At 36.7% G+C, this 11,895-nt stretch overlaps 1 protein-coding gene across 1 annotated transcript in view; it reads left to right on the forward strand.

Moving 5' to 3' along the window:
- Positions 1-464: 464 nt before the first annotated feature.
- LOC107684238 (presenilin-1-like) overlaps positions 465-11,895 on the forward strand; it is a 15,599-nt gene continuing 4,168 nt past the window's right edge. The window contains exons 1-8 of the mRNA XM_016480451.1: positions 465-551; positions 1,189-1,268; positions 3,676-3,935; positions 9,069-9,210; positions 9,308-9,375; positions 10,946-11,166; positions 11,300-11,398; positions 11,518-11,604. Coding sequence (XP_016335937.1) covers positions 1,233-1,268; positions 3,676-3,935; positions 9,069-9,210; positions 9,308-9,375; positions 10,946-11,166; positions 11,300-11,398; positions 11,518-11,604 — 913 coding nt within the window. The 5' untranslated portion in view covers positions 465-551; positions 1,189-1,232. The remainder of the gene's footprint in view (positions 552-1,188; positions 1,269-3,675; positions 3,936-9,068; positions 9,211-9,307; positions 9,376-10,945; positions 11,167-11,299; positions 11,399-11,517; positions 11,605-11,895) is intronic.

The following is an 11,895-nucleotide window of genomic DNA, read 5'->3' on the forward strand; positions in this document are numbered from 1 at the left end:
GAAAATCCCAGTAAGTTAGTAATTAAATATTTTGAACGTTAAAAGAGTAAATAATTAATTGCATTTGTTTGTTTGCTTAGAGTGAACGCCCATGCGCTTCTATGGAAATCCAGTATACTTAGTTAAAAAAATGTCAATTTCGTTGTCGATGAAGGTGTACCTGTTATTATGCACTCTACTGCAAAGTTTAATAACTTGTCTGCAACAGTGAATGTCTGCAGCTGGATACCATTGGTTATACCAGTGGTTCCCAACCCTGGTCCTTGAGGCACCCCAACACTGCACGTTTTGCATGTCTCTTTAATCAAACACACCTGATTCAGGTCATCGGCTCATTAGTAGAGACTCCAAGACCTGAAACTGGTGTGTCAGAGAAAGGAAACATGCAAAATGTGCAGTGTTGGGGTGCCTCAAGAACTGGGTTATACCATTTAATTTTTTATGAACTTTTATTATGACAAACACACAGTTTTGACCTTTCGCAGCGCTTCCGGTCTGTCTCACCGCTTCACAGTATTGTGGGCTTTTATCAGTGTGAATTCAGACTCCAGGTTTGTCAGACATTCATCTTTAAATGATGTTATTTGAACAGTTCCGTTTCTTAATTTTACACAAAACGATGTATGAACGGTAGGGCTGATTCCGTTTCGTTTGAAAGTTTTCACTTGTGGCTGATTCGCGTTGATAATCAAGCGGCTATCAGAAGCGCTAACTAGCCTCAAGCTACATTGTTGTGAAATTAATCGCTGCTTTATTTAGTTTCAAACGTCCTTTGCCCGAAACGGAAATAATTCGATGTTTGAGTCCTGTTGAAGAGGAAAAGGAAACAGTGTTTCCGCGCAGAGTCAGATTTGAGGAAAGTCCTCAGCTGTGTGCGGTTAAATCAAATACCACAGTAATACCTTGAGTTCAAGATACACTAAAGTCATGTGTTTTTTTTAAGTACCATCTAAACGCCATGGTATCTGAAAATAGTCGTTTTAGTATATCTCGAAGTCCAGACGCCTTCACTGTATCACCACAGAAGTGGTTTTTGTTTACATATATCACAAACCTTATCTCATGTACGTTACTACGAGTTCTTCTTTCTGAATCTAAATAGTCTTACACTTACGAGCTTACCAGTCAAGAGATAGAAACATTAACTTTACATTACTATGTGTTTATTTCTGTTGTTTTGTGATTTAGAGCTCCTGCTGTTTCTATGATCCCTGGGTCCCTTCACAGCATCAATGGCTGATAATGTGGAAAATGCTGTCAATAATGTGGTATGTATTGTGATTATGTGGTTCTGTGTTATACGCAGTGATGTAGTCCTCTTAATATACATAAGTGACATTTTATATGGTCGATTATTTCTTTTTAAAGGTCCCATATTGTACACCTTTCTGGAGTTTTATTTGAGGTTTTGATGTCCTTAAGAATATATATTTAAGGTATAAGTACCAAAAACCATCTCAATATATGTTTACCGCTCCTCTCTCAGGAGCTCTGCTGAGAACAGGTCGATTTTGGTCTGTCTAGTTAATATTCATGAGCCTCTCTTCTGATTGGCCTGTTGTGTTCTGAGTGACGCATGGCCAGGCCAGCCACAGGTAACTAGGGTCAGCCGATGTCACTGCACTAGCTGGAGGCAGCAAAACAAAGGGGAAACTGGAGGCGACTCATTCAAACCAACGCAGATTCGGCTACATAAAGAGCTTAAAATATCATCTTGTTGTGATGTTGGGTGCCAGAATCGACGTAATACAGCCTCCATCTTCATCAATCATGACTAGATAGACACGGTGAGTCTTTACTATACACGTTAGATGTGATCCACCCTCGGCCGATCTGGTTTCGTGGTTAAAGTTAACCTTTTCGACATGTTTCCATGTTGTTGTTGCTCAGCAATGGCATGGACGCGATGTTGTCTGGGGGTTTGGCAAAGGGAGAGTGGGACGGTGGGCAGTGCTCGGGGTGGTGACTGAAGGCGGTGACTGTGTAGTTCTGACGTCAACTTTTTACGGAAGTCACAACGGTTCGTGAAAAATCACAGCTACTTTATGCAGGCTGTGTGCATTTTACTGTGGACTGACTGTTTTGAAACTTATATGGTAGTTAAATAGCCCCTAGACCTCAGTTATCGTGAAAAAAGCCAGGAAATTTCAGTTTTGACAATATGGGACCTTTAATAGTTACTTGGTGAGTTTTGATCTTCTTGTTCCTTTGTGATGAAGTGTTATTTCTAGTGCTCGGTCAGTAGTGAGGATGGTGGTTGTGTAAGAGCGAGGCAGGGCCGCACCCATGAGAGGTATTCATCAGTGTTTGTAGCTGCAGGCTTATCTCAAGCGTTCTGTCAGCGATCACAGCTGGAAAGCTCTGGCACTCACTCACTGCTTTCATTTCCTCGTCACGTGGATGATGGGATGGTGCAGAACTTTGACACTTGGGTTTGCTCTTGTGCATTGCTGTTCGTTCACTTTTTTTTCCTTATTGTACAGATAACATTGTTAGTTTGCTTGGTGTTAATTTCCTTTTCCACAGGTTCATGGCCATAAATATTCCAAATATTTTTTGTAGGCACTTGCTAGCAGGAAAACTATTCAGATATTTGTTGATAATGCTTAAAGACTTAATGAAGTATTTATTTGCAGGCATCTGTTTACACTTAAACATTCTTTGTTTGGACTTAATCATGCTGTAGATTCTGATTGAAAGTGTTCAGATTTTTTTTATTGCCGTTCTTTATAGCTGTGTTCTTTTGCCCTTTAATCAGTTGGAAGCATTTATTTACTTTACACATTTTTACAGTGTATTGTTTTATTGTATTTAAATATGCAGGCCAACAGTTTAAGTTTACATTGTATACAGTTCTAAAAGTTCCAGTAATTATCATGATATGAAAATTTGATGCATGTATTGTTCCTATGTAAAGACGGTTATAATGTTACAAGAGATTTCTATTTCAAATAAATGCTGTTCTTTTGAAGTTTCTATTCATCTGTGAATCCTGAAAAATAAACTGTATCGTGGTTTAAAAAAAATATTGGGCAGCAAAACTGTTTTTTACATTGATAATAATCAGAAATGTGTCTTGAGCAGCAAATCAGCATATTAGAATGATTTCTGAAGATCATGTGACTCTGAAGACTGGAGGAATGATGCTGAAAATTCAGCTTTGTCACCAGGAATAAATTACATTTTACAATATATTCACATAGAAAACAGTTACTTTAAATTGTAATAACATTTCACAATTTTTTATCAAATAAATGGAGCCTTGGTGAGCAGAAGAGACTTCATTTAAAAACAGCTACAACAACAACAAAAAAACTTACTGATACTGACCCCAAACTTTAATTGTCATCATTAGTAATTTAATTAATTGCTATTTTGTATCATTCTATTAATGAAGTTTCTAAATAAAACCTGTGCCAAAAAAAGTCCAGTATAGTAAAATCAGCATTATTGTCGCATCAAAACACATAATGCAGACTCTTACTTTAAAATACATTCTAATAGAAAACAGCTATTTTAAATTGTATAACAGTAATATTTCACAATTTTAGTGTTTTACTGTATTTTTAATCAAATAAATGCAGCCTTGGTGAGCAGAAGAGACTTACTGACCCCAAACTTTTAAACAGCAGTACGAAACACAGTAAAACACACACATTGATTTTCTCTCTGCAGTCAAATGACGGGACGGAGGTCAGCCGGCACACTGAGACGACTCCCAGCCGCAACGAGGTGGAGCTGAACGGACAGCCGCCCACCGCACGACCCCCGCAGGTGCTCACAGACAGCGAGGAGGACGAGGACGAGGAGCTGACTCTCAAATATGGAGCCAAGCATGTGATCATGCTGTTTATTCCCGTCACGCTGTGTATGGTGGTGGTTGTGGCCACAATCAAATCGGTCAGTTTCTACACGCAAAAGGACGGCCAGCAGCTGTGAGTATCAATCCGATTTAAAATAACCGTTTCATTGGAGTTGGGCTTCAGCTCTAGCCTTCAGGGCTGCTTGACAGAATTAGTTTGTTCATGCCTAGAACCAGAAAATGCTAAACATTAATCAGCATCACGTCCTGACTTGATCACGGATGTGTTTGTTCAGGAGAAAGGCCAAATTCTTCCATGGAAGAAATATCACAGTTCAGCTCTCAATCACCTGGAACTATCAGGGTCCCTCTGAATATCAAAGCATCTGTATTACATTATAGTCATATTACATCATAGTCAGGGTTATTATGGTAAAACTAAAGCCATGTATAAAAAAAAAAAAATTGACTGTACATATAGGGATGTCAATGATCAATTGTCGATAAGAGATGCAGTCGATTAAAGCTGTCGATTAAGCAATTTAATTTTGGGCTGCGTGCGGCTCATGCGCAAAACACATGCATCTTCTGCGATAATAATTTACTAACGTACAAATTACGCTTCTAATGTGATCCAAACTTTAAAAGTACATTAAAACAGAAACAATATAAATTTATTTTGTATTGAAATGTAGTAACTAAGTCATGTTTAATTAGATAAATGTTTCATATCGGGCTCTGCGCTTTGACAGGTCTGCGGACATGAGCAGGACAGATATATATATATATATAATTATTCCTACAACTTGTTAATTCGTTCCTATGACTTATTAATTTGTGGCCACTGTCCATGTTTCATTTATTTGTTCCCTAGAAAACCCATGATTTAACTAAAACGAGGGAACGAATTCATGGCCACAAAATCTTTCATTTCCCCATATGTTTAGCACAGTAAGAGATGCGAAAACAGTGATTAAAAGTGAACGACAGTAAAATAAACCTGCAAAATTAGAGGGTGAGACAGTGATGATTTGGGAAAAGAAACCATAAATATTATTAAAGTCGTGGAAATTCGTGACCAACGGGCAAAACAGAATAGAAAGCAGCATATGGCTTTAAATGTATCAAACAGCATGAATGCAAAAGCATGGTCACGATGTAACATTTGCCTGCTAACCCATTATTTCTCTTCTAAACAAAGCTTTGTACCTCACTTGTGTCATAATACTATCATTAAAATGTCTCTTGTGAGCAACAGTGTGTTGAAGAGATGCACAGCCCCACGTGCCGCAGTTACGTTCGGGTAGGGCTGGACAATAATTCAATAATATGTATCGCGATATAATTTTTTTCAATAATGGTGATATGATTTTTAAACACATTTCCGATATTTCGATATACATTACCAGTTTCCCATACATTGATTTATTTGTGCCGCTTGACTTCGTTGAATAAACATGAGCACTGCACGTTTCAAAATCATAACACGGCGCGGGTGTTTTATATGAATGTATCTCTGAAGGGAAGTGACTGTCTTCAGAAAAGTTTCGATGGCATTTTCATTTGATCTGATAAAGTAGCTGTTCATGAGCGGAGCTGCTGTTTACAGCCATTACTGGAGAAACCGCTAGTTTTATCACTCTAAAAGCGCCTCCTGCTGGCAGAGAATGAGTTTGCATTTTAAATAAGCCCGTCTCCAGCAACATTTCCAGTTTTTGTTGTTGTTCAATTTTTTTGTTTTCTGCAGCGACTCGGAGCACTTTTCATACCCTTTTTTCTGGCTGAAGCACATATGTTTCAATCTATAAGAATAATCAGCCTACACTACCAGTCAAATGTTTTTGAACAGTAAGATTTTACTATTTAAAATTGCTTTCTATTTGAATAGATTTTAAAATGTAATTTATTCCTGTGATCATACATAGGTACATTTTCAGCATCATTACTCCAGTCTTCAGTGTCACATGATCTTCAGAAATCATTCTAATATGCTGATTTGCTGATTATCAATATTTAAAACGGTTCTTTGATGAATAGAAAGATCCAAAGATCAGCATTTATCTGAAATAAAGCTTTTGTAACATTATACACTATTCCATTCAGTATAATTTTTATTATTTTTTTGGGAAAGAAATTATAGAAATTAATACTTTTATTTAGCAAGGATGCTTAAAATTGATCAAAAGTGATGATAAAGGCATTTATAATGTTACAAAAGATTTCTATTTCAGATAAATAGTGGTCATATCGATATCGGAATTATATCGTATCGACCGAAATTAAGAAATATATCGTGATATCAATTTTGGCCATATCGTCCAGCCCTACGTTCAGGATCATTTTATGTTAAATGCCGATAATGTCAATTGCAAACATTGCGATTGTGTTTTAAAATACAACAATGAGCACCATGAAACCATTTAAAGAGGCGCGTTCAGTGGTCTCCGTGATGGGATATGAAACCGTCAACACAGTAACATGATCCCAAAAGTAACTACGGTGTGCTCTCTTCATTTTATCAAATGATCATAATCACATCTATTCATTTTACAGTCCTGCTACTAGCCTTTATTTAGACTAAAACCCCCTTTAATTCGGGTGAGGAAGCTGGCTTTTTGAGTGGCATTTGCACATCCTGTCATGCCACTGCAATAGACGCATTTTGCAGTATTAAAGTTAACAATTAATCAATTAATTGATCGTTAATTTAAACGATGATCGGTCGTGGAAATGATCGAAATTTGACATCCCTACTTACATAACATTAACTGAAATAAAATATAACAAATTGTAGCTTATTTTATTTGAGCATTATTTCTCGTTTTCAATTAGTTTACCTTTAAGTACTAAAATACCTAAAACTAATAAATAAAAACAAATAAAAATACCTAAATTTAAATAAACTAAAATTAATAAATATAAATTAATAAACGCGTACAAAGGACATATAAAAAATTATAATACAAATGTCAAAAATAAAAAAAACTTTCGTTAAAGTGAAAACAAAATATAAAAATAAAATTTTATTCAAAACATTAACAAAGACTGTAAAGTTGAGCAAAACCTTAACACCAAGTAAGAACCGTCTGTGCATAATTCATCCTGCACCACCTTTGTGCTACAGATGTGAAGGATTCTTCAAATCATGCAGCTTGATGTGATCAGAATTAGGGATGCACAATATTAGATTTTTGCCGATATTTTTCAAATCATTATGGCCGATAACCGATACCGATATATATTTCCCTATGTTTTGAATCAGAAATTATAAACAAATTATTTTTAATTTTGGTTAGTTTTGAGCAAAAACGTATTTGCTAGAAGTAATAAACTTTATTAAAGTTCTTCTTTTAATGAGAGTACATTGAAAGCCTTGAAAATAACTGTAATAAAATCAATCTCTGCTGTTTTTATTTATTTATTTTTTACTCAGACAGATGCAGTTGAAACCTTAACATTTTATTTGTGGATTTAACATTAATAGATGGTCTAAAGCAAACGAGCTGTAAAAATTCTAAAAATCTTTTAGAGCTCCTTACATTTAATATTATATATTTATTTTTATACTTTCATTTTATTACAAATCGGCCAACAGCGCCCCCAAAGTAAATAAAGCTGCTGCTACTGCACGTGCTAGAAACAGTTGACTCTCTCGCGCACCGGACGCGTCGTTCTGTGTGCATTCTTAAATTAAATTCAGCGATCCAAAACAGCGAATCTAATCATCATTCAGACAAAAGTTCACTTCAGGGTTTTGACCACACTGCTGACTTGATCTTATCACGATCACACCCTGAGCACATGTGAGCTGTCCCCGTCTTATCGGCAAGGCATATCAGCATATTTTTTTTCAAATGTTTACATTTTAAGCCTTTATCGGCCGATTCCGATAACGTTCCGATAATATCGTGCATCCCTAATCAGACGTAAGGCTTTGGCCTGGCTGATGATAAACACCAGAACACCATAGAGACTCCGGTGGGCAAACACCCTAATAACCACAATGCTCTAAAAAGCACTGTGAACACATTAGCAACATCCTGCCGATTACACACAGCTAACTACATTCATAATGCTGGAAAACACCACTCTCTACCTGTTTCTAAAGAACATAATTTCATCAGAAAACACAAGTTTGAAGCTCTGAAATGTCTGGGACGATTGAAGTGATCCGTGCATCAGGAATACACGAGTAAGGAATGGATTGAACTGCAGCTGGTCAGTGTGCAGTTATGCAGTGGCAGTGACTTTCCTCCAGACAGTGCTAAAGCTTCACTGACCCCTCATTACTGGATAAACTGTTGCTTTGTCCTCTTACATGCTGTTTGCACATGTGGTTCCCTCTTGACTGTCACGTTTTACTCTGATAACATGATCATTTTCACATCAGTTTTTATTTAATTTAAATAGGTAACTAAATATTCTAATTTAGAACTATTATCAGTAGTGATTTTCGATAGTTGAAATATGAGTAAATGTATACACTATGATGAATAAGTAAATAATAAGAATGAATAAGATGAATAAGAAAACGTTAACTAAAAATGAAAATATTAAAATAAAATATAAATCAGAATATGAACAAAAACTGTAATAGTAATGGTACTAAAATAGCACTGTTTTCTTTAAGTAAAATATAATTGAATTAAATATGACCATATATAATTTTAAATGTTTTGTAAGAGTTACCAGATTGTTAAAAGTTTGTTCGTGTTCATTTTAATTTTCTGTGTTTGAATTGAAGGTTTTCATGTTGAAAGAGCAGCATTACTTCTTTATTTGAACCGTTTTTGTTTCTGTTGAAATATGTGACCCTGGAGCACAAAAGCAGTCTTAAGTCGCTGGGGTATATTTGTAGCAATAGCCAAAAATACATTGTATGGGTCAAAATTATTGAGTTTTCTTTTATGCCAAAAATCATTAGGATATTAAGTAAAGATCATGTTCCATGAAGATATTTTGTAAATTTCCTTCTGTAAATCTATTAACTTCATTTCTGATTAGTAATATGCATTGCTAAGAACTTCATTTGGACAACTTTAAAGATGATTTTCTCAATATTCTTCTTTTTGCACCCTCAGATTCTAGATTTTCAAATAGTTATATCTCGGCCAAATATTGTCCGATCCTAACAAACCATACATCAATGGAAAGATTATTTATTCTTAGCTTTCAGATGATGTATAAATCTCAATTTTGAGAAATTGACCCTCATGACTGGTTTTGTGCTCCAGGGTCACATATAATGACGCGTGTCTCTTCGCAGGATCTACACTCCGTTCCGTGAGGACACAGAGACGGTGGGGCAGCGCGCGCTCAACTCCATGCTCAACGCCACCATCATGATCAGTGTGATTGTGGTCATGACCCTGGTGCTGGTGGTGCTCTACAAGTACAGATGCTACAAGGTCTGTTCACTCCGCTGTCTGGAGGACGCTCACGGACTCTTTTTGACCCACGTTGCAAGTTCATGATGTATTTTTTTGCTTGTTTGGTTTTTTGCAGGTGATTCAAGGCTGGCTGTTCTTCTCCAACCTTCTCCTCCTCTTCTTTTTCTCCTTCATTTATTTGGGGTGAGTTCTGTTTTTTGTCCTAGTGTTGCTGCTTTTGGGCTGTAAATAATGGGTTAAAAAGTGATTTAATACTATTATTAAAGACCCTGTGAAACCGCAGTTTTCTGTCCTGTTACTTTAGTACCATTGACATTTAGTTTTAATTTTCTTTAATTTTAGTTTCACTTATATTTTCATTTTAGTAAGGGTTTAAGTAATTTTGTTGTGTGGTTTAATCATTTTATTTTATTTTTTAACTTTATAATTTTATCAATTTTAGTACATCAAGTTAACTAAATGAAACTGGAAAATTTTGCTTTGGCAGCTAATTTTGTTTTTAATTTATTTTTTGTATTGTAATGTTTGTTTAATTTGATGTAATGAAAAACTCGAATTTTTCACTTGATTCTTATGAAGATTTTTTAATGACATGAGACCAAATTTAGTTTTGGGTTTCATCGGTTTTGCCGATTAATCGGCACCGATAGTTGATTGGCGGAACTATCAGTTATCGGCAAAAATCAATGCCGATAGTTTTCCGGGTTGTGTCCGTTGCTGGAGTGGCCGAGAAGGGTCCGCTGCCATTATACAGTACGAGAGCGGCCTCTAGAGGCGGAAATCACTAACAGCACGTGTTGTTTGTTTTGACACTTTATGCAACATTGTTCATTCTTGAAGCAAACTTATGTCCGTTTGGTGATTAAATAATCAGTTTCAGACTGCTGCTGGAATTGAAAGTGCCGCATCTGGTGTGTGACTTCTCCGAGAACGCATCGCAGGGCTCTACAGTGCGGCCAAAACTACTGCGTGCGACTATGAAAACATATTTAGGAGCATAATGATTTTTAAGGGAGTTTGTAAATGTGATACTGATTTAATACAAGAGTTAAATACACAAGAAGTTAATATTAAGTGACTTGCATTGTCTGACTATAACACTATGGTCTGATTTTGCTCTTTCGTCGTCGAAAATAGTTTGAAATAAAATCACAGCTGAGCCGCTGCGCATCTCCATTCAAACACAGCGGAGTTTGGTTTATGAATGAACTGCGTTTTTAAACGAATCTAGTGAGACAGTGATTCATGATTACCCATTCATAAATACCGTCACTTGCTTCATTCCTGAATGTTTTTTTAAAAACATTAATCTTTGAATCATTAAGTTCATTAATAAACATGAATTTATGGATTTAATTGCACTCATGCCACCTCTGGTCCTCATTAAATGTCTGAAAATACCCCTACAAGCCACTTTTGTGTTCTTCTGTGCTACCTCTGTACAAATTAATTTTAATACTGACTTAAGACTGCTTTTGTGCTCCAGGGTCATATATATATATATATTTTTATTTTTTTTATTTTAGTGAACTATAATAATAACCCTCAGTTCGTGTTGATGTATTTCGGGTAGAGACGGGTATTTGCATTTGATTTGGAGTTTTAAATGGTGTTATTGAAGAATAATCAAGAAGTAAAATGCAGTATAAACACCGTTAACAAAAATCCAGATTTATCTGATGATCGTGCCTGATGTTGATGTGATGAAAGCATTGCTTCTGATGACAGCTGCACGCGTGTTTCTTCACCGCAGGGAAGTGTTCAAGACGTACAACGTGGCCATGGACTACTTCACGCTAGCCGTGATCATCTGGAACTTCGGTGTGGTGGGAATGATCTGTATCCACTGGAAGGGTCCGCTGCGGCTCCAGCAGGCCTATCTGATCATGATCAGCGCTCTCATGGCCCTGGTCTTCATCAAGTACCTGCCGGAGTGGACCGCCTGGCTCATCCTTGCTGCTATATCTGTCTACGGTCAGTCACTGAAGATGGCTTTATTAGGTTCATCTGGGTTGTTTATAGAGATGCTGTAAATCTGCCGTAAAGTAGGATAGGTCTACAACTGGTCTCAAGGCTAAACTGCTAATAATTAATGCTTCTTTTGTAGATCTGTTGGCCGTGTTGTGTCCGAAAGGACCTCTGCGTATCCTGGTGGAAACGGCTCAAGAGAGGAATGAACCCATCTTCCCTGCTCTCATCTACTCCTGTAAGAAAAGCCTCGCAGCACTGCTGTCTTCTCAGCCTGTGGAGCATTGAATTCAGGGTTTTAGTTGAATGTTTGGTTGCTATCGTCACATTTATATGTGCGCCCATTTGATTCGTCAGCAACCATGGTGTGGCTGTTTAATATGGCGGACAGCGCTGAGACCGGGAATAATTCCAGCCATCCAGTTCCTCGGCAGGAGAACCAGGGTGAGTGAGTGCAAGAGCTCCGGAATCACACTGCATGGAAAAATGTGCATCTTCACAGGCACTTTACTGAAGAAATATTCGTTTCAGATCTATGTTTAAAAAAAACGCTTCATTGGAGAGATAAAACATTGACCAATAATATCGACGCTACCTTTCAAAAGTTTCATGTTTTGAAAAGTCTCTTCTGCTCACTAATGCTGCATTTATTTGATTGAAAATATATTAAAGGGGTCATATGATGCTTTTTTAAAGATCATTATTTTGTGTATTTGGTGTAACAGAATATGTTGA

The sequence above is a fragment of the Sinocyclocheilus anshuiensis genome, unplaced genomic scaffold, assembly GCF_001515605.1.
Source record: "Sinocyclocheilus anshuiensis isolate Anshui unplaced genomic scaffold, SAMN03320099.WGS_v1.1 scaffold161, whole genome shotgun sequence".
In the NCBI taxonomy this organism is placed as follows: Eukaryota; Metazoa; Chordata; class Actinopteri; order Cypriniformes; family Cyprinidae; genus Sinocyclocheilus; species Sinocyclocheilus anshuiensis.